Source organism: Plectropomus leopardus, chromosome 9, assembly GCF_026936395.1.
Source record: "Plectropomus leopardus strain MGB_pleo_1.0 chromosome 9, ASM2693639v1, whole genome shotgun sequence".
In the NCBI taxonomy this organism is placed as follows: Eukaryota; Metazoa; Chordata; class Actinopteri; order Perciformes; family Serranidae; genus Plectropomus; species Plectropomus leopardus.
Window position 1 is genome coordinate 12,701,396 of NC_142184.1, and position 24,083 is coordinate 12,725,478.

At 40.9% G+C, this 24,083-nt stretch overlaps 1 protein-coding gene across 1 annotated transcript in view; it reads left to right on the plus strand.

The window, feature by feature from the left end:
- LOC121946868 (cadherin-4-like) overlaps positions 1 to 24,083 on the plus strand; it is a 301,746-nt gene that overhangs the window by 212,501 nt on the left and 65,162 nt on the right. Inside the window, exon 5 of the mRNA XM_042491671.2 lies at positions 11,142 to 11,339. Coding sequence (XP_042347605.1) covers positions 11,142 to 11,339 — 198 coding nt within the window. The remainder of the gene's footprint in view (positions 1 to 11,141; positions 11,340 to 24,083) is intronic.

Sequence of the window (24,083 nt, forward strand, 5' to 3'; positions counted from 1 at the left end):
ATCAGCGTGTGTTGATCAGATTAGGTAACGATGACACACATGATTAGTGGCGTGCGATTACTAACAGTGCAATCCTAGATGTCTCAAGCAGGAAGTGGGCCAATACGTTCAACTAGATCAGTCGAGATGAGACGGATATATCGCTTACGAGACATAATGGTGGACAAAGATTCACCAAGTCTTTGTGGGAACCAGCTGTGACTTCCTGGCTGTATAAACCCACTAAAGTTTTGTTGCAATTAAAAACATTGTATAAAAAACATTTGACAGCATTACAAAGCAAAAAGCTTGAAGCATCTGTAATCAATATATTCGTAATAGCAATGGATTGAATGACTGAGTGAAGGGGGTCGTAGAGCTGCAACAGTTTCAAGGTGTCTTTCAGTTGCTAGAAAACTCTGAGATGCTGAGACTTCTGATCCAGCCACTACTGCATAAAAAAGGCATGTGAAAAGCTGCACTTAAGTCCTCCTGAACTGAAATGTACACTGTGGGAAATCACAGAATTGGTTGTAGGATCTTGCTGCTTAATGGTAGGTTGTTCCATTGGACAAAGAACAAACAGTAGAACTACTGTGCCGTTTTCGCAACCTAAAGATAGCGTTAAGTGGTTTATAGCTTCCTTTAACTCACTGTTTCAATTTAGTGTCACCTCTCTTGTTGTGATGAGTTTGGCAGCTGTTTTCAGCGAAAAGCTCTAAAAACTATGTGTCAACCCCTGTGCCTGAACACTGCAGTTCCTCTAAAGGCCACTTGAGGCTGGCTTCCAAAGCAAGTCAATCTCATAGATTCCCATTACATTTTATTAAGGCTTGAAGTTACGCATATTGAGGAGTGGGGCTGCGTAAGTGACAGGCAGGAGTCAGATCCATCCCTCACCGGCCCACAGCTCTGGCCTTTTGTCCTATTATGGTCACTTCTGGCTCCAAAAAATGAGATGGCGGAAGCCAAAATGCCAAACTGAAGGCTACAAAGCGGCAGTCCACAAACCAATAATTGACCTCAAGTCCATTATTTATACCGTGTGTTGCCTCTATAGCTAATTTCCCTGTAATGGCAACTTCACAGGGGTTAAATCTTTATATAACTCAAACATTTAAATTTTACTGAGCCTTGAAATTATACAGAACTTCAGGAGTGGCCACTTCGAGAGACAGTCTGTCTGCAAGGTGTCATCTCAGGCTCTCAGCCAGACCCACCCACCGCTGCTCCACAGCTCCACCCTCTTGTCCAAATGGTCAGTTTTGTATATATTCCCTATCTCTTCCTTTTGTAAATACAATTACATGTCTATGTCTGTCTTTTTTTTCTATTTTTCTTATCCCTAACTTATTTCCCTCCCCTGTACTGTGAGCATTGCCAACCCGGAAAAAATTCCTTGTTCCTCATTTGTTGAACTTGGCCAATAAACGTGATTCTGATTCTGATTCTGAAAAAAATCCAAAATGGTGACAGGCAGTAGCGATGTTAGCTATGTCCATAACTTTTGTCATATACATAGTCTATGCTGAAAAATCCACTACACACTACCTACCCAGCACCACCACCTAGACAAATTTAGCAGCCAGCTGGTGAACAGAGTGGAGCATTTAGCAGCAAAAGAGCCAGACTTTTCCCACAGAAGTTGGTGGAGACCAATAAGCAAAGCAAATATGAGAGTGAATATAAGCATGACTCTGACGCATGCTAATGTTCCTCTGTATGTGCTGGATGTGTAATGAAGCAACTGTTTGCTAAATCAGTGTTGTGTTTATAGCTTTTTCTCTGCATGTGTCGTATTAGAAGTAAGAAATTCATCCAATGTCTCTACTTAGTGTTTTATTGAAGAAAATCTGTGCTCTCATGAATTGAATGTCAATTTCATAATGATAAGATGCAAATTCAGGCACTTCATTAATCTTTTCTTCACATACACCCACTTATTCCCGTTTAGGGTGATGAGCTGCAAACCCAGTTACACATGGCCAGAAGGCAGCAAAAGCCCTTCACAGGTTGTTAGTTTATTGCAGCTCTTAGCCAGATACACACCCAAACCCTCTCACACACATAAGTCAGATATGTAAACACTTTTGAAATTTTGACATTTTAGATGGACTCCAGAATCCATGTACTGCCATCACTTCGAGTCTTGAGTTAATCGTAACCCAGCTGTGAACTTAAGACGTGTATGTGTGTGTATGTGTAAGCAAACGATGAAAATAAAATCAATGCAAAGCTTCTCTGATGCCAGCAAGGTTAGTTTGAATGATTAAAACTGTCTAACTTTTCCAATAGTTTAACTTTTTGAGTATTTAGATTTTTGAGCTAGCAAACTATTTAAAACCAGAAGCTTTCAGCTGGATGTTCTTTGCAGTTGGCATGGCCAGAAAAAAAATATAGATGGCACAAAGTCAGTAATAAAATCATAGAGACAAATAGGGAGGCGAAGTGGGACATTGGCCAACAAAGGATCTATCTGTGGGAGTGGGTGTGAGGATGAGTATGTAGTTCTGGCTCTGAATAGGTTGGCCTTCGTTCTCATACTTCTGTAGCTTAGGCAGCTTCAAATGATTCACTGGTCAGTATGGTGTGAGCTTCAGTATTAAACAACAATGTGAAAAAGGTCAAATGGCTAGCTATTCTACTTCAATCTCCGGTGAGTCAACTAATAAGAAGATTCTCAGGAGCCACAGTCGAACAATTAGAGAGCGAGGCAGGGCCAGAGGTCAGAAATACGCTACACATCGGAACAAACATGTATGCAGCGCGAGCAGGAGCAGAAAGCAGGGCGCTGAAACAAAATGTGATGTTTCATTATGGAAATGGCGCTTTGTGGCGTGCTCTGTTGAATAATAACTTCCAGATGTCTGGGTAGCCAGGGGCTGGCTGATATCAAAGCGTGCAGGGTTTTGGGGAGGCAGTGGCATGGAGGGGAAGAGCTGGGACCACCGCCAGCTGGCTAAGGCTGATGGCACCAGGGCTGGGGGGCCGCATCCATTTCACACTCAGTGACTCCTGTTCACATAGCGTTAGTGTGCGTAAGCGTGTGTGCGTTTGGTATGTGTGCGATGTGTTATTTGTTTGTGCTTTATATTTTTTTGTGAGAGATTATGTTGGATCAAGTGTGAATTATGCAAATGTTGTGTAAAAGTGTAATTGCTGTGTATGGTCTACGTGCGGTTGGGTTTTTGTTTGGGGCATGAAGTGTTTACGATTGGGGCCTATAGGTTTTAACTGTGCTGAGTGCACAGTTGCGTGGATCTAGGGAAATAACACATCCTTTAGATCTCAGGAAACTTTTTTTAAACTATTTTTATTCATGAAGGCAGGACATTTTCAAATGTTTACATGTCACAGAATTTTTCCTTCACAGTAACTAGCACAACTAGCTTTTTTTTCCTATCCCCCCACAACCTCCCGTGTCGCAGCACCTGTCACTGATGCCACAACAACTAGCATCACTACCCAAGAAGCTGCAAAAGAGGGTAAAAAAAACACAAAGACAAAAAGCATTAAAAAAAAAAAACAAGACACCCCCGCCCTTTGCATAACAAAAAAAAAAAAAAAATAGGGGAGAAAGAAAAAAAAAGAAAATGAGTTACACATTTTTATGTCGTGGAGTTTATTAACTTATTTAAGAGGCACCAGCATACTTATCAAGTTAGGCAGTACAGATTATGGATGCATGATCATTTGCAAAAATGATACAACATGAAACATCCGAGTCAACCGGCATGTCAGTGTCGGTCGCCATCAAAAAACAGTCCCTTTTTTTTTCTTTTTTAAAATTGATATGCACAAACAAACCCTCGAAGCCGAGACACTTTATGATTTTTCACAATTAATGAATATCATATTCACTGGAAAGCATTGTATCCTGTGTCTCCATCTGCTGGTGGGCCATCACGACAAGAGCACGCACATCACGACAGTAACTCCACTACAGAAGAGACATGACAATCACCAAAATCAGGCGGAGAGAAAAGCGCATATGTACTGATACTGATATATATCGAGCTATATATCGATTTTATCTGTTCACAGCTGCACAGTCTCTGGAATCTGCAGTTAAAATTCTGACTCCAGTTTGCTTCTGCTCCTCATCCCTCATCTTTCATAATAGTTTGAATGAGTGTGCAGACATCTCCGCTTAACCTATTTTTTAATCAATTTCATCACCTTCCTGTAATTTCTCTCTTTCTGTGTGAGTATGAATAAGGAAAAGTGAGTCAGAGCTGCAGGGTTTGATCAGAATTACACCATGGCTAGAGAAAAGCCCACTTAAGCCTTTTGCAGCAGTGATGGGCACAGCTCTCTCTGTCTCTTTCTCTGTTTTTTTCTCTCTCTCTCCATCTTTTTCTCTCTACATTCTCCTCGGGGAACTCACTAGTACCTGTTAGCATGTGTAGATAAAAGGATCTGGAGCATGACTTATTTAGGCAAGAGGAGGGGAGGGGGGGACACATCTGCTTCTGACAACCCTCCTCCTCACCCCCCTCATTCCACCCCAAACATGTCTCGCCCCACCTCTGCCTCCCCACACGGTGCTGGTGGGATGTGGGGCAACCATCCCCTGCAGTCAACCCCACTAAGCCTTCTTCTCTCTGAAGAAAAAGAATACATTTGTCCAAACCCAGCTCACATCTGTCTCATCCCGCTCTGCTGACAAACCCTGTTTGCGCACACAGGCATGTTGCACTTGGCAGAGGTTGGTCTCCTGAATACGGACTGAATGCAAAGGATCATGTGCATGTTTCAGTGAACTTGTCACACAGTACAGCGAACATGAAATATTGCAACATGTGTGTCTGGATGACCAGTCTGTCTCTTATACAGACTGCCAAAACAGTACAAGAGGAGGAGGATAGAGTATTGGTGCTTGGAGCAAGAGAGCAAGCTGCTCAGGCTCATGAGTGTGGGCAAGTTTTTGTCTGTTTTAGGGGTTATAGCGCCCTCAAAGGCCAAAAGAGGATCTGCTGTTACCTCTTAACTAATTATTGGGGAGAAAAACAATTTTAAGATGCTGTGTTTGAGTTAAACTGCCATCTTTTTTGTCATAGCTTCATAGTTAACTAATGCAAGGGTTCCTGCAGTCATGAAATTCCTGGAAAAGTAATAAAATTGGAAAAAAACATTTTCAAGGCCTGAAAATGGTTTGGAATTAACAGAGTGCTTTGAAATGTTTTGAATATCGCATTGTGCAATAGACATAAGACATTGTCTTCAAGCTTTAGCCCTATTATCAACCAGGATTTATCAGGTACATACAGCTTGATGTTAGACCATGTGTTAAAATGATCATTAAAAATATTAAAAATATATTTTAAAAAAATAATTATAATAAAAAATGTAAATAATTAAAAAAAGACCTGCACAACCCCGCTTGGTGCAGGTGTCACCAGGACCGTAATTTGTTTTGATGGGGATTGGGACATTGGTTAGGAGTTACAGCCATTTGAGGCTAAAAATGTTTTAATGCCACATGCCTTTACCTGCATGCATAACCACCTCTCTTGCATTGTTACTGAGAGTGCCCTGGATTGCACAGTACATGATGTTTGTAATGTAGTGCCTGGTTGATGAAACTAAACATGACACCTTAGCCCATGCCCCTCCACACCCCACACCCCACCCCACCCACACAAACACATACACACCATACGCCAGGTTGCTTGACACATTTCCTTTATAACAGCCTTAAAAAGCTTTTCTCCTGGGCGTCCATCTAATGAAGTCAGCCTTGAAAGCATTGTTTCTGCTGGCAGATACAAGCCAACCCTCTGAGGGACGTTGACCAGGCAAGAACAAGCAGAGAGAGATAAAAAGAAAACACTTTTTATAGACTGCATTGTACAGGACCCCTAAACTTTCAATATGTGCCAGAAGCCATTGCCATCTTCCAACACTGTAGCCTGCGCCTGTGTTGTATTTTATTTTTATTCTCAAATGTCAACTGCTGTGGAGGAAGTGTAGGGCTATGTATTGCACAGAAGTAATATAAAATGAAAAATTGGAAGAGGTATTAAAAACACTAGCCTCTTATTATGTAAATGTATGGTGATTGAACCTCTTTCTCTTATGCTCCCGAATTCACAAGCCCAGATTTTTCTTATGCTCTGACATGAACACCCTCCCACCCACACACATGGAGCATGCACACATATTCTTCGCTCTCTGCCTGTACTGTTTTCTCTACTGTAATGGAACTGAACAGTTTTCTCTATCATCTCTGGTGAGTGCTTTCCAATTGTATTGTTTTTCTCCACACACTCTGTCTTGCATCACCACCTATTCTCTTTGTGTAGCACAGTACTGTTAGACTGCACAGTTACTCCAGGGTTACTAGAGTTTTCAATTTCAGCCCTTCTGCAGCTTTCATTAAAAGTTTCATAAATGTGTATTTTACTTGCAGTTACATTTAACTATGAATTAATTCCGGACAAACCTGTTAACATAAGACCCACGACACATCATCAGATTCACTGGCTACACACTCCCTCGGCCATAAAGAAAAAAAGCCGTAAGGCTGAACAGATGTCTAATCACAATATTTTTGATTACCAAAAGATGTAAACAGCAGACTTTTCTGTTTTTGTTATTTTTCCTTCCTTCTGTGTTTTTTTTTTAACAATGGCATTACTGCATCTAATTTATTTATAGCCTTACCCATAAATTAGAATCTATTAATATTTTTACCTTTTACACACACTTCATACCTGCAGGTACCCAACTAGGTGCTGGTACAGAAGAATACTTCCACTATTTTGTATGTATATGATAATACATACACAAAACTGTACATCCATAGTCATATCAGTGTGTGTGTTTGTGTGTGACAATATATATCTATAGTATATATATATTCCCTTTCAGACATGTTGGTCTTTACAGTGGACAGCTACTAAAAAGTCATGCTCTTGTTCATGCATGGGTGTTGATACAGTTTAACATCAGCCATTACAGTGGACCCTAATGCATCATATAGACTGACCATAAAGATGAAGACACGTCTCCATTTTCCACCACCATACAAAAAGGGTTAGGGATAAAATATTCAGGATATAGCCACTGCCTTCTTGGACTGGTGACGTCATTTGGACACAGAGGCTGTGCAGTAGTGGTCTCCATAGTGAAGAGTTACCACCTATACATTGATTGGGAGCACACCAATAGGCACACGCTGCTGTCAACCAATAATTTAAGGTTTATTTGCACAAAACAAAACATCGGAAATTCAAGAACAAAAGAAGATAAGGTTGTGCAGGTGAGATTAAGAAACCCCCAGGGGCTTGTAAGGAATATCACCTCAATGAGGATAAAAAAAAACCAAATATAAAAGTCATGTTCTCAAGGAAAATAAACAAACAGGCAAACAAAGCGTCAATAAGCAAAGCAATTGCAAAGTAAGCAACGTAAATCAACTAAAGACAATTATATAATAGTATCAATTAACTAATTAAAACTAAACTTGTCCGAAAAATGAACACATGAATAAACAATCTTTTAGAAAAAAATATTTTACATTTACTTTGAGTTTTTAGTTTGGCCCATGTGCCACTTGCTAACACGGAGGGAGCAGGGTTTATGACCTATAGTGCAGCCAGCCACCAGGGGGCGATCAAGATGTGCTGGCTTTACTTTTTGGGAGCTGTCATGTTGTCCATCTTTACATGCAGTTGAAGATGCATCATCACATATACTGCCACCCATTGGCCAGTTGTTGTTAGTGCAACACAATTCCTTAAAAAACAAAATGGCTCACAGCATGGAAGACACACCGTGCAGTTCAGAAATATCTTGCCAATCTTGGGCAGGAGGGAGGAGTTAAAAAAAGAGGGGAGAGGCTGAGGATTCAGGAGCCAGATTTAATTATTTTGCATTGCATTAAACAGTATTAGAATATTTTCAAATCTGTGAACACACTAATTTACCAGCATTAGAAAATGTTGGAATTTTCACATAATGTATAATTGTATTCATTGGTTTATATTTCTTAAGTTTAAAAACCCAAAGGCATGCTGTCCACCCAGGTGGCAAAATTGAACACGTCTTGAAAAATGCATGTTTAAAAAATAAAGTGTGCTTTATTTTCATGCCTAAAGTGAAATAAAAATCCTTGGCTGAGGTGGTCATAACTCATGCATTAAAGGGTAAATATTCATATGTGTCGCTAATTTCCATATTTTATTTAATGCTGGTTTGAGGCCCCTTTTAACCCTTTTGATATTTCATACTTCATATTCAGTTTTATTTATTTTGATATTTGTCTAATTGTTTGTGTTTGCTTCTATAATCCTGTCCATGTAGAGCAGTCCTAGCATGCAAGAGAGAGTAAACTTCTAACATGGGTCCATCCTGCATAAATGAGGGTTAAATGAATGAGTGAAAATTTGTTGTTGCCTGGTGGTGGGAATCTTTGCTGGATGAAGCTCTGTGATGCTGCTTCACCTGCCGCTGCATATCAGCCTAACGCAGCTCAGTGCTCGAGGAATCACTGTTATTGAGACAAACTGTCAGGACCCACTGACTGCGAGGAGAGACGCAGAAAAACAATAACACTGTGAGAGAAGAGCAGGGGGTAGCACGGGAGCAAGGGATAGCTCAGGGGAAAGTGATTGAGACAGAGAGTGCAACTGATGCATAGCTTCAGCAATGATGCTCGTGACTGGATTCTTGACATGTTTTCACTGGATCGTAACCCTGAGATATGTTTGTAAACTTACTGTAGAACAACTCTCCAGATTCTCAATTTAATGTAACCTTTAGATCACTTATATACGGCACATCCACTATAGCCGCTGGGACGCTAGGCATGTGGTAGATAAAAAGTAAACCTTGAGATTTTGGACCTAGTGTAACCTGGACATAGATGCACTCATATGCGTAATGTACTTTCATTAAGAAGCAACATATCTGATTATCTGCACTGGGCTCTGGGCTGAAATAAAGGCATCTTACTGTATTTTTAATGGCTGTGTGTTTGCTTAAAAATATTCCAGAAGCATCTATAATGAAGCAGAATCTCTGCAGCTCACCTTCGGGTGTCTTGCAGCATTTCACGCGAGGGCATGAATTTAGATGGGTGATATGTGTGATAGCTTCAGCATTTGATGTAGCTCCTCTGACTCATGGGTGAGTTAATGTTCATGAGGAGATTGGAAATGGGCTCCTTTCAACTTCCTTATTTGAGCATCTTTCAAAAAGACAGGTTTGTGGTGGTCATTTCTCTCTGCCTGCAGGGAGCGTGTGAGGGAAATGTATGATGGGAGAATACTGTATGAGTTAATAGGCTTTTTATCTCCTGTGTAAATGACAAAATCTATAGTTTATGGTCTCTTCCACATATATGCACATACACACGCACACATACAAAGCATTTACAGAGACTTTACATATGTGCTCACACTTTACCGCTCCGTCCTGCTCAGGCCTGATGCATGATGACACAAATGAACTAGTTTAGATGATGTTGAATAAACATCATTTTAATTTAGCACACTGCAGACAGCAGATTTTATGTTTGTGGAAATATCCCAATTAACCACTAATCTGTCATATATGAGTAAACAAACAAAGTGGTAAATAAGAGGGAATTGTATAGATTAATAGAACAGATGATTTGTTTATGTCTGGTTTTCTAAAAGAGCATTTAAGCTTTTAATTTCTATTTTGTTTATGTTGTCTCACTGTAATAGATGTTCCAATTGCTGTGCAGTTTCAACTAATGTGGTAAAGTTATTAAAACATCAATTACATGCCTTTTGTTCAACTCATGGCCAGTTAAAAAAAAAATCTCCTAATCAGTGTCAGTGCACACAACAAATTGTTTATGTAATACATACATTCATTTAAAATCTGCTTTTGTTACAGCATCCTTTTCTAACTGTAGCCTTTTTTGTTGGTATAATTTCAGGCATTTATAACAGGGATTTGTCAGGAGTTTGTCATCAGACTAAATACGATAAGATGCAATATGTTTTGTTTTTATCTTAAGAGTATGAAAGGTTATTGAAAAACATCTGGTGGTTTTCCAACTTGTGCTCAAAACTCAAAGCTAATTTGATGCATCAAGGTAGCTAGATGTGGCATTTAACAAATTAAATTTGCATTTAGTCTGTCAAAAAAAACTTGCATTTGATGATTCCAGTAGGTTTTTGTGTATAAAGACCAAGCATTGTATTTTTTAATAGTTCTTAAAGTATGTTCACACTTTTTGAACCATACACATTTTGCTCTGATACTAAGGCAGCGTGGGAATGATTGTTGGTCTTGTTGCCAGGATTCCTAATCGCCAGTTAGGGGCAGAAGGACTAACTGCTATAGTGAAGAAGTGAGTTACTGATTCAGTGAGTGAGTGAGTGAGTAAATGAATGAAAGAGTGAATTAGTGTGAGTGGACCTTTTGCACTTTGTCTCCATAGCAACATCATGTATTCTCTTCAGTTACTGTGTAGTGATGACAGAAATACTGTGGGTCTCAGAAGCAAGTTATTTCCCCTCTTCCAGTTGTGGCAGAGCTGTGCTCTGCTGCTACCCATTTGAAACATAGTTGAAATTTATGCAGCTGACTGTCTAGAAAAAGGTATTAACTAACACAATGAAAAAATAATTGACAGGAATTAACAGTAAGATTAAAGGGCATAAAAAAGTTCATATGAGCTTATTCTGGTGGCTATGTAACAAAACAACTAAAAAAAAAAAACATGCAAGCGAGTTTTTGTTCTCGCAAATTGATGTTGCTGGATGTTGGTCGTAAACTGCAATTCAGTAGGCGTTGTCATTGTACAGTCTGTATTTATCAAACTTGATGTCATACCCAAGTTTATTAAAATCCATGTCGCACAGTGTAGCTTGCACTAAACTTATAGGATTGCAAAAATCTCAGTCTGCAGGAGGCTTTAACTTGACTGGTTAGAGGAGTCATAAAACTACAAGGAAGACATTCTGGTTTCCATCATGTTATATAGTTTCCAGAATAATATCATTATTGAAAAAATGGCCTTTCTTCCTCTTTGAATATATCCGTTAACCTGATTAACAATTGTAAAATGTCTCTTGTTGTCCTTTGAATTTCTGCTTTGACACAGAAAAGGCACCACATCAGTTACTGTTATTATTAACAGCCCATCAGCTTGCTAAATAAAACCTTGTGTTGTTTTAAAGGTCACAGAGGAAGAGGGGAAAGTCGCAGAGAGAAAAGAGAGGAAGGAGGCCGCCCAAGCACCACCTCCTGTCATCATGTTCTCAGGGTCCGGCCTGAACAGCTCCAAGGGTCTACGGCGGCAGAAGAGGGACTGGGTGATCCCACCAATCAACGTGGCGGAAAATTCTCGAGGACCTTTCCCTCAGATGCTCGTCAGCGTAAGTGACAGATTTGATGGGCCGCATCGCTGATTTGTTCTGAATTTACAGCTGGGATTTTCTTGAGGGCACTTCACGGCTAACGCTGATTGGGGGTGTGGATGGCGATAAAGAACAGATATGTATTAGCATTACTTGTTTGTTCTCCACATCCTTGCAGATGAGTATGTGGTGTCCCCCTGGTGCAATTATAGCCACAAAATCTTAAGGTATTTAAACAGCCATTATTGGCCCTGAGAAATATTCCCTTCAGATGCAGGGCGGGCACCAAAATAGCTAAGCAGCTAAACTCTCCCACAGTGTGAGGCCCATTGGGTCCACAGTAAAACGTATGATTATTTCTCCTCCTTTCTTTCCTTTATCACGCTATTTCAGAAAGGTTACTCCAAGTTCAGTACTATTTTAATAGCTCCTTTATAACAATACAATTTGTCACAGAATCTTTACTGAAGCCATAACTCTGGGACTCCTGTGAGATATAAGGAGAAAGTGTGCAGAGCTGCTATTCTGAGGCCCTAAAAAGCAGCACAGTAGTTCATCCCCCGTGCCCAGCAAGGACATGATGGTTTAAACTGAAACAAAATAGAGATAATAATATAAAAATAACATGCATTCAAGTCTAAACAAATAGTAGCACCTCAGCTGTTGGAGCCTAATCATTATTCAATAAACCTGTCCTCATTTAGCATTCAACATTTAAATGTAGCAACAACAACAACTGACTGCCATCACTGCAAATTAGATTTCTGCAGAACTGCTAGTTTTTGATAAGTACAAAATATAAACACAACATGTTGAGGGTTGGAGGTCGAGCCTGTACAAGCCTGTCTGAGAAATAAGAAACATGAATAAATAAACGTTTGTGTATATGTGTTGTTGTGCAAAGGCTCGAGCTGCCGAGTGCTTAAAATTCAGAGATTCTGTCACAACAGAAAACGCAGTTTGTCTCTCTCATAGCAAAGCTCCAGACTCTGAGCTTGTGGTGCGCGCTGTAATTCATCAAAAAAACATCATTCCAGGAGACCGCTGCTTCTTTCCCTGCTCCCACTTTCCTCCTCTCTTTATCTGGGATATCTAGCCATCAGCTTTTCCTCGCTGTTTACAAAACTCTCACAGTTTATCTCTTTTGGGTCTTAAATTGTGCAAAAGAGGCATTTTTTCCTCCCTTTGTTTCTGTTCTTTGTTTTTCTACTGGGTTTTATCCAATCCCCAGGGAAAAGCCTGGGGAGCTGCTCGAAGGAAACTTTTTAATTTTTTTATTTAGTGATACAAAAATATCAAGTCAAAGAGGGGAGAGTTTGTAAGTCTTTGTTTTTGGAGTTGGAGTGCTTCTACAGCTGGAGTTTGTCCCATGAGCCTGGCACAGTGTGGCACTCTCATCCGAGCCCGCTGAGCCCTTCAGTAGTGCTACACCGGCCATAAACTGGTCAGACAGTTTTGCTGTCTCCATGAGACGGACAGAGCCGGAGAGAGAGACAGAGGGGATGGGGTAGACAGAGAGAGAGAGAGAGAGGGTATCAAAGGAACATTTGGAAGTATAGTGTGCAGCCAAACACAATCCACTTTGTGCAGTAAATAAGTCCGTCAGGGGCTGGTGGATTGCTGAGAGTGGAGCGTTCAGAGCAGAGGAGAAGTGATGCGTGTTGATGCCTCTGTTGGGCTCCCGTCTTTCTCTTTAATGATGACTGGAGGGCAGGCAGGGCCATACTGAGAGCCAGAGATTTTAACAAGGAGACAGCTCTGGGGGGTGAATGGCATGGGAATGATTTTGCAGTGCTTATTGTTTATGAGTTTAGTCCACTTTTCTAACCTCTTTAGCCCTCCGTTGTGAATTGAGGCTTGTTTGTGTCTATTTCATTTCCTTCAGTCAAACCTAACTCAAAACATTAAAAAAAATCAAAAGATATAGTTTCACTCTGACATTTAATATCTTAATGTCAATTTTAAGTTTTACACTGAAGATGCTGCAACAGAGCATGCGGTCTTTGTGTCTCTCATCTCCTCTCCTGTCTCCCTCCAACTGTGCCATTACTCAGTGCTCTGTGTGCTGTGGCTGTGTGATGCCTCTCTTAATGGCCTGTGAAGTCAGTCCCTTTCCTAATGGGCTGTTCTGTCATCTGGCGCAGCACTGAGTGACATGCAGGCAGAGGCCTTCCCCACCATCCCGCCGCTTTTTCTCCCGGCCCTGACCAAGTTGCCATCAGTTGGACAGGTGGGGGTGACAGCAGCCCTCACCTGTATCTCTGCAGGTCCGCAGCACTGTCACTTTGATCAAGCCAGCACAGGATCGGGCAGGTGTCAGGACAGAGGCCTCACTGACTGGCCCCTGAGCCTGCAGCCTGACAAGGCTCGAGGGAAATGTTGACTGCTTAGGTAAAGTCTTGGCAGAACTGTACTGCCGTTGCTCTCTAAAGCCAAGCCAGTGTCAGAGCTCAATGAGATGTTATTGACTGTTTTTTATTAATAGCAGCGCTGAAATAATTGCTCCTGCGCTTCACACTCTTCTCCTGTACATCAAGTAGTGCAGTGTGCATGGTGTAACTCCGGGGCTTAATATTAGGCCTTATCATCTGCGAGTGTCAGAGGGTTGTACTGAATGTAGCCTGGTGTTAGCATCACAGATTTTACCTCTTTTTTTGGTCTTCAAAAATAATGGACAGCAGTGCTGTGCTTCCTTACACCCAGAAGTGGATAAAGCAAGGGAAAATTGTACTCACGTAAAAGTAAAAGCATTCATCAAAATACCTACTTGAGTTAGAGTACAAAAGTATTGGCTTAAAGGGATACTTCGCTAATTTTATGGGTTGTATGTGTTGGGTGTTGTGCAAACTACAGGCTGTACTTGTGAATTTATATATTGCATTTATAAATGCTGCCACTCCGGACACAAAATATATAGAAGAGGACATAGAGACCGACCCATCCCTCTCTCTCGCTCTCTCTCAGACCAAACTCTGATCAAACAGTAAAACTAGGCAGTTCTGATCAAATATAAACCGAGACTCTATGACTGTATTACCTATTTTTGACTTTAAGTGTTTTCAGAAACATATTTTAGAGCGGGCTGATAAAAACACGATTCAGAACGAAATGGATTGCCACAGGTCCTTTTACTCTGTTTACTCTACTCTGTTTTTTTCTGATTACGTAGCACCAATTTTGAAAGTATTTGTGCCTTGCTACTGCAAAGGCAGCCTAGTTTTATAAAAAAAAGACCATCCCTCCATCAGTTAAATACTTATTTTACAAACATCTTGAGCAGTGAGAAAAAGGGAGAAATAATTTTTCAATTTACTCTACTTTACATGAATGCATCATTTCAACCACAGATGGTCCTCTTGTGGTTGAGGTAATGAAGTGAACATATGTGCAGTCATTTGCGGTTTGTATTTATAGCTAGTATGTGATAAATGTCACACCATCATATATATATATATATATATATATATATATATATATATATATATATATATATATATATATATATATATATATATGGCTACATTGATGGGTAATACAGTCGTAGAGGTATTACACACCATCAGCCCAAACATTTACATTAAGGTCAGGAAACAGGAGTAGTAGTAGTTTTGAAGCATGATGCAAGATGATATATGCTATATTAAACTTATTGCCATTAATTCAGTTGGAATTCATGTTATTTGAAACAGAGCTTTGATTCTCAGCCCGAACCACCCACCCGGTTTGGGCCAGGCTGTTATTTCTCAGAATTCCCCCAGGCTCAAATCATGTCGGGTGAGCGCCAATATTCTGATGTTTTGGGGGTTTTTTTGTTTTGTTTTTTTTTAATGCAGACATTATAGTCTATGCCGTGTCATGAATAATGTATGGGCTGTGTTGGAGAAATGCTATACAATCTAATTTTAATATATATGGCATATGACAGTTTTTGGGCTGTGCTGAACATTTGGCAGAAGACATTGAATAAACAGAAGTAACTGCACTGAAAAGACTTCAGTTAACTTTAACTTGTAATAAATGTTTGTAAATTATTTTTATATAGTGAAAATTCTGTTTTTTATTGGTCAGATCTCCTGACAAAGTAAGGGCTCAGGTTAGGCATGGACAAAAACCATACAGGTTTATGTTTGGCTAGGCCTGATTTTAATTTTTTTTAGGCCCAACCATAGCTCTTATATAATTTTTTTTTGTTATTATTTAACCAGGTTGGTCCCATTGAGATTAAGAATATATTTTTCAAGGGAGACCTGGCCGAGACAGTCAGCAGTGAAAACGCAAAGTTGCAGACAGAGACACAAAGGAAGACAAAATACAATTCACATACACTGACAATAGAAAGGGAAAAAAGTGAGACTGAGGATACTTTGTATCATTTGATTTTCCCGCGGCTCCTAAAGCCATTACTCTGAGTCCTGAAGGGGTGTGGCTTTGGTAGCAGATCAGATGCAATGCATAAAACAGTAAAAAAAAAAAAATTCAAAAAGTCTGTTCAAGTAGGAGTAAAAAGTATGCAGCATTTAAAGTGCTGGAATAATTATTAAATTTCTAAAGTACTTGACTGTAACAGAGTAAATGTAACTTTACCACATACCTCTGCTGACAGTATACAAATACAAAATGACAGAATCTTTCAAATAGAGCCATGTTTAGGAAAGAGCTACAAGACTGTTCTAGAAAAAACAGAGAGGAAAAGATCTAGAAAGACTAAAACAAAGAGTTGGGAGAGTAATTTTTCACAATAAACAGGTGTTCTTTGTCGTTCTCTTTCTTCTGCGGCCAAACAGCCATCAATAGCATGTAAGGGACATTGATTTTTCACAGAGGCTTTTTGAAACCTTCCATTGATCCACACACTTCTCCTACGGCAGAGAGGCATCGATTTCTTCTGCTCCGGTAAATAAAGACTCAACGTAACCAACCCCCCCACCACCATCACTACCCAACTCCCTCCCCCTTAACCCTCTATTACAACAGCCGTCAGCAGAAAAATGAACAAAACCCTGATGAAACAACAATTTAGCCAAGGAGCAAGATGGGGTGTGAATAAATGTTTGTCCAGTAAAATACCCTTTTTATTGTACTGTTTGCTGACTCTCGCCTGTGAGATAATAGAGGATGTGAGAGAGATAGAGGAATTGATGTAGTTTTGGCCAGTCAGAGTTGCTGTTGCAGGTGAAGTCGTGCCATCACATTGAAAAGAGCAGTTTTCATGCACGGTATCTGACTTTTAACACATGTAACAGCAGCGTTGTGCATGAACGCAGTAAATGAGCACATTCATTGAACTTGCTCAAGATTTGGGGATCGATGCATTGAACATACCTGTTTGCATCCTGTGACTGTGAGCGTCGTTGATTCACACGACAGTTAAAAATGTTCAGAATGGATGTGTAACAAGAACTGGATACGGCAGAGGTGGACCCCCGGTCATTTTGATGAAATAAATTCAGTGGCACATGAAGGCAAAGATAGATTGTCCACATTGTGGGGCCCATAGAGCAAGTGCACTCGTGACTTCACTGGCTGTACGTCAAACTTACGGTTTAGCGCTCCGCTAACTTGACCGGGGATGAATGATTTAATTGTGCAGCCCTTCTAGAGTTAAGAAATGTTACTGGAACATATGGATGAATTCCCCATAGTGAAACGAGCCTTTTCACAGGGGTTGTGACACTTAAAAACATGCATCCACTGATTCACAGACATCTTCTTTTACAGTTTAAATCTGTATATGGGAAACAGTCTTTTTGGGCCCAATGGCATTAAATGTCTGATCCCAAAGTTGTAATTTTGTTTTTGCCCATAATGTCAAAACCCAGCACAGCTCCTGGGGGCTTGATGATCATACAATGTGTTTAATGATTAAAAAAACTACTTATTTTTTGTGACTATGAACTTAGTTCAAAATTGAAAATTGTGAACCATTTATGTGAAATAGTTTGAATCCGTGTGAGTTTAACTTTGAGCTAGCTCTGGTGATCTGTGAACTTGAACAACATTGGATCATTGGATAACAGACTGCAAGTTGATACTTGGTAAGCATTAAGCATTTAAGGGAGTAGTTAAACATTTTGGGAAGCATGCTTGTTTGCTTTATTTCTAATAATAAGATTAGTAGATTGATTCCACGGTCATATCTGTCCATTTAAGATGAAGCTACAGCCAAAATTACAAACAAAACAATTAGCCAAGCATTAAGATTGAAAACAGGGGTTTATGTTCCACGTAACTAAACAGTCAGATATAATTTATTAATTCATGAGCTGTGTGGTAGGTGGATTTTGTTACCTTTGGAAAGAGCCAGGCTGGCTGAATACCTTTTTTTATGCTGTGTTCATGCTAAGCTAGGCTAGTCGTCTTCTCGCTGTAGCTTTATATTTAATAGACAGATATAACTGTGGTATTGATTTTCTCATCTAGCTCTCGACAAGGCGGCCGATAAGCTTTTTTCCCCAAAATGTCAAACAACTCCTTTGAGACTCACAAGCGTAAAATGCAACTTGAAGCATTGCTAGTGAGCTTTACCCTCATATGGGACCGTCTGAAGTGTATCTAGACATCTGCAGTACATACAAAAGCCTCTTTTCATTCTTTCCTCGCGATCTCTTTTCTTCTAATTGTTCACTCATTGCATCATTTCTGTCCTTGTCCCAAGTCTCTCTCTTCTTTCCAGCCTCTCTTCAGAAACCTGTTGATTCACTTCTAAACCTCCTCTGCTCTTGGTAATATTTGATGTTTGTCTAGCAGAGATATTATTTTGAGAGAAGACATTTGTTTTGAGAGCTTGGATGTGAAAAATGTTTTATTGGATAATATTTCTTTGTAAGAAATATTTTCTTTTATATCTGTGTCTTCTTTGTCTGCTGGCTGTCCTTGCGACAGAGATGCTAGATATTTCGATAGAGTGTGGCTGCATCCCTCAATAATCACAGGACATTATATTGACAGCAATGCCGTAGAGAGAAATAGCAGCTGCCAGAGCAATAAGCCAAATAAATGGGTACTTGTCTAAAGCCCTTTATTGACTGATATGAAGAGAAAGAGGTTTATTTGATATCCTGCTCTTTTATCGACAAGTCATTTGTACCAGTAATTTGTTGTAGCTATTTATTTCCTAGAAGTAGCTTTCTAAAAATATGCTTAATGCCTGCATGTTAAACAGTGCGCAAAATACCGACATTTGTGTCTGATCTGATGTGTGTTGCAGTGCATCTGGTTGTGTTTACTGTACTCGCTGCAGCACCTGTGCTCCAGTTTCTGCATCTCTCTCCGTGGAGCACGTCGAGAAAAGCGTTTTCTGAGCAGAATAAGAGACCCCCCCCCACACACCCCTCGAGGTGTCTGCTTTCTCCTCTGCGTACGTTTACCAGTGATTAATGACTGCTCTGCTTCACTGACAGACACGGCAACAACAAAAACAGCAGAAAGAGGGACAAAAAAGAAAATCTGAAAGAGCAGGAGGAACAAAAAGCAACATACTGTACAAGTGAGCAGGAGCCAATTGCACTGTAGAATCTGAGGGGGGACAAAGACGGGTGGGTGTGATTGAGAACGAGAAAGCAGCAGAAGGAAAGGAAAAGGAGCGAGAGAGGGAATGTAGGGCTAGACCAGGATTAGAGGCACGTCTGTGTTTGTGTTTAGGTCTGATAGACTTCCCGGAGAACTGCTGTTCACGGCCTCTTCCCTTGAGTCACCCACCATCCGGCCAACACCAGCACTGCCCCGCTCCAGCATGCCCCCTTCCTCCGTTTCCACTCCCTCCTGCCGAGACATACGCTCACAAACAAACATACGCATGCATACACAAGCAGAGAGAAATGACTTGTCCTACGCAGGCAGCAAACAAAGGATCAGTAAAGCGCATGTGCCGCGTTGTTGCCTTTGTATATGCTCATTGTTTGGGGTTTTGTTTGGTCGCATTTCTGCTTTATCCCTGAACAAAGAGAAGAAAAAGCTAAGCCAGAAACACAGGACTCCATCTTGGGTTTTTTTTTTTTTTTAAACCTAGTCCACCAGAGAAACCGCAGGATGGTGAAACGCATGGATGCGAGTATTTAAGGATCACAGTCCGATCCAGAGCGCGGTCACTAGGAAACCACATTGCTGCCCATATGGAACGCTTTACAAAAGTCGAACGGCGCAGAACTCGTCTCCATGGCTAAATAAATTCAGGCTGTGAAAACAATGAAATGTGTGGTCACACTAAGTCTATCAAACACATGAACTGTACAGGAACTGCACCGCTGTATATGTATTCAAGCATATTTTGTTCGGGGCTATGTTTTGTCTTGTATTCCTTCAGTGTTCTTTTGCACTGCTAAGGTCCTTTTCTTGGCAGGCGTACAGCTTCAACACACATTCGCTCACTTCACACACTCACACTACATAAACTCTGAAAAGAAAGAAACAATAAACTTCTTTCAGATATGGGTGGACCTCCTGTAGAGCACTGAGAGAGAGGAAAAAGGGAGGCGAGACCTTGGTCCACTCTGGGGGAAGAGCGCAAACAGTCGGGTCAGCATCTCATTTGCTCTTTGTTTTACTCAGTAACACATCTTGGCTCTTGGCTTTATGTTTGAATTTCCCCTCCTGAAGATTCACACAAGGTGAAGTGAGTTTTCTTTCCAGCACAAACAGTCCCTGTTTGGAGACATTGGAAATCATTTCGATAAATGTACAGCTTGATATTTATTAATTCTCTCTTTTAAGCCATGCTAGCATTACGGCTCTATGGGTGGCACTGTTGGTCGGCCAGTTGGTTTGTAGCTCCAATAAATCCAGACTTAAATATCTCATCACCTATTAGATGGATTGCCATTAAATTTAATACAGCCATTGATCATCCCGAGGGGATGAATCCTACTGACTTTGCTGTTCCTTTGACCTTTGCTCTAACGCCACCTGCAGGTTACATCTCATTTAACAGCTTTTCAATTGGGAATATACCTAAGCTTGCATGCGTACGTGTTCCCATGGTTACCAAATGAGTAGCATAGGTTATATTTGTGGCCTTTAGGCTCCGTATCTGCTGACAGATTTCACAATCAGCAGATGGATTTATTAGTAGTTTAATAGTTTTAAAAATCCTAAACCTGACATCATAAAATCCTGTGGCTAGTTCATTTGCTTTTACATCATAAACAAACTGCACCAGGGTTCCCTTAGAATTGTACCAAGACCCACCTTTCAGGAGGTCTCAATTTGTCTGTTTTGTCTGTGCCAAAAAAAAAAAAACCTGTTACCTGTTTTTATTTATGCACAACTACGTCATACTTTGCACATGAAGAAGTATACAGATATGAAAAAAGACTGCTCTATCGAGGGAGGAGCTGGACAGCCAGTCCTGACTTATGATGGCAGGAATAAAACGACAGAAGAAGTTGAGAGTGCTTTACATTGTTACTTGCACTAATGGAGTCTTTGTGACGGAGGAACATGCTCAGTCTTGTCTTTTTTGACAGATCATTAATGAAACATTTGAACATAAAAGCAATTTGACCATCTTCTGAATAGCGTGAGAATCTTCAAGAGAACAGCTGAGCACCTGAGGGCACATTTTTATCTCACGCAAGGAGGTGGTCGCTGGGTATCATGAAACAGGAGGGAAGAGCTTTACTGATTCTGCTCCATTTCTGTTTGGTTAGACCTGATTCTTGTTTCTCCTCAAAGATCCACTATTTTCCTGGCAGTCAGACCCCCCCACTCTTTGTACAGTACTCTTGTCTTGGCATATAACAAATACCTTATGAACTTCATTTCCTTTCCTCTAATGAAATTAGTGAGATCAATGTAATTACATTTATCAGCCCCAGGAAATGGAGTCTCCTACAATCTCCTGGTATTGACAGGAAAAACAAATTGTTACTACATTCATATATTTGTCAGGAGCATTTGGCCTTTGTTTCCTGTTGTGTTCAGGGAAGTGAGACTGAAATGTAATTTTCACTCTTTAATATCTCATTATTTTGAAATTAGTAGCGTGAAGTCGCGGTAAACATGTTCATCAGGCGTACTCAGCTAGGGTTTATTTTTAAACTTCCAGCCATGGCCTTGTTTCGTGTTGCTAGCCCAGAACTGCTACTACTAAGGCTTTACTGTAACAAAACAAACAACAACAAAAACCTGCCTCAGCCACCCACTGACTCATACAGGCACAGATGCACACACACACAGAGATAAGCACACGCATGTTCACAAATCCCTCCCTCAACACATTCCTCTCTGATATGACATCAGGCAGCACCAGGCGGGTACCCTCCTGGGTTCAGTTGGTGTTAAATTAAACAGTAAATCATCTCACCAAAAGACACAAGAGTTATGTGTGAGTCAAGGGCAACAGTTCTGGGCTCTTTAATAGGAGATGAGGAGGACTTTATGAAGGAGATAAATAACAGCTTAACAAACAGCCTCTGTCTGGTCCCCTGGAGGTTGGCCTCGGCGACCCTGTGGATCAGTGGGATGAAGGAGAGCCAAGAATCTCTTTTCCTCTGAAGACATGAAAAAATAATGTGCAGTGAAATTGGAAGAAAGATATTCGGTGGGGGACTCAGGGAGGTGGGGACCAGCGAGGGTGGCAGTGATTGCTGGTGATATGAGACAAGGTCGGTCAAAAAGAAAGGACAGGTCGACAGAGGGACAGAACGACTGTAGAGCATAAAAGTAGATACATAAGAAATTATGCAGGCAGAGAAGAATAAAGAGATGCATTAACACCATCAGGTAATACTTTTCCTCCCACTTCAGCTTAGTAATGTTTGCCTGAGAGACACACCTAACAGAATCAAATCTGATTCAACACAAAGCAACAGCATTTAGAGCAAATGAAAGAAAAGAGTAATTGCAAGGGGGGTGGGGGGGGGAGTCCTTGGGCGTGAGATTGAATTGAACTGAAGCGCTTTTTGGATGCAAGTCATGTGATGTAAAATTCTAATCTCACTTAATGTGCTTGTATTTTTCCATTTTCCCCCTCTTTGGCTCTTTCTCTCCTGGAGGTAAAATCAAAACCGAGGCCTGCACCAGAATAATCTGATCCTATTTACTTTGTCATTTAAAATGAAAGGCCTCCGTCAGAATCTTTTCATGCAAGTATAATGGATACTGTCATGGGGTGATCGTGTTTTTTATGCTGGTGAACACCCCCCACCACACACACAGACACAGATAGGGAGCAAAAATTAAGACACACAAAGATCTGGTACCAGCAAGCATACTTCAGCACAGTGCATGTGTGTCATAAAAATCCTCATTGTGCAATGAAATGCTTTACAGCATCTCACGATATAAGCAGCTCCTAAGATAAACAGTTAAGCACTAGATGAAAAGTTGCTGTTATTTTTTTAACTTTGCAGGTTTTCTCATTGCTTCTCCATTATGAGAATTTCTGGCCAATACTCCCGGATGCTGCTTTACACATTTTTATATGCTCTTTATTTTCAGGAGAAAAGAACATTTCCTCCTAACGCTCTATAAAAGCTTAAACATCCCACATTGTTCATAAAACCAGAGTGATGCATAGCTCTTTGCAGAGCGCCTGGCATCGCCGCATACTGGGGACAATGTTATGGTTCATCCGAGGCTGTGCAAAATGCTACTTTATATAAGATGATTTGTTCTGGTTGCTATGTAGTCAGTGTCACTTTAAAGAGGACTCAGCGTTGAGCCAAGCGGCTAGGGCAGCTGATGGATTTCCAGATTTTCAGCAGTGTTTTCGCAATGACTTCCGGGAATCGAAGAGGGGTTCAGAGAAACTGACCTCAGCTGGCTCAGATCCATTTTTCTGATCTGTATCAATCAAGGAATGACAGGCCAGCTGCTTTTGAAAAAGCAAAAACCACATGTACGCCAGCCATCTGTGTGTCATCCGTACAACGCATGTGCTTTTGCTTGAGCAAAAATACACAGGCGTGAATCCACAGACAGATGCATGGCTCCACAAACACACACACACACACCTCTTCACTCTTCCAAGGTTCATTTGTCAACATGACAGCTGGACTCTTGCTGAGGTGCAGTTTGCCAAGCAGAATCCCTCGCTTGGTTAGAGGGAGCCAGAACATCCTGGGAAACATTCTGACACGCACTTAGAGGCTGCAGTGCGGCCGCGGGTGTGTGCGAGTGAGTTTGTCTTCATGTTTGCGCGCTTGTACACGTGAATGTGCAACTTTTCAAAACACCCAGCAGCAGCGTGGCAGGGTCCAGCCCCTCTTCAGTTTCTGCCTGTGCTTGGCAGGGGCAGGCTTGGCAGGGAGCAGCCCATTTTGTCAAGCTTCCAGCCGACATCAAACGTGCACACAGCTCCCGCCTTTACCTGAACACCTTTCCTCCTTCACTTTCTCACTCACATCTGGGTCTGTAGACATCTGTTTACCTCATGATACCTCGAAGTGTTTGGCCCCGTTGGCTCGGAGAAATGCACTGTATATGCTTTTCCATCCAAACAGCCCTTCAGCTGTGTCCATTGGAAATGTGTACGCACAATGATGTAACTGACTACACTGAAAAAGACAATGTGAGACAAATGTCTTCCAGCAGCATAGGATCCCTCAAAGGTCACATGTCTTGTCTAGGAGGGAAAACTCTATCCTCTTTCCCACAATACAGATCCATCCTGCCAAACGGACGTCCTGTCAAACAAGTCCTGGCAACTTCTCTAAACTTTCCATTTCTAGCTTTCCAGCCAAAAGGGCTCACGCTCTGCCACAGAGTTTTGCTGATGCAGTCAGTTCACAGCCACTTTCATTTTTCCCCCTCACTCTCGCTCTC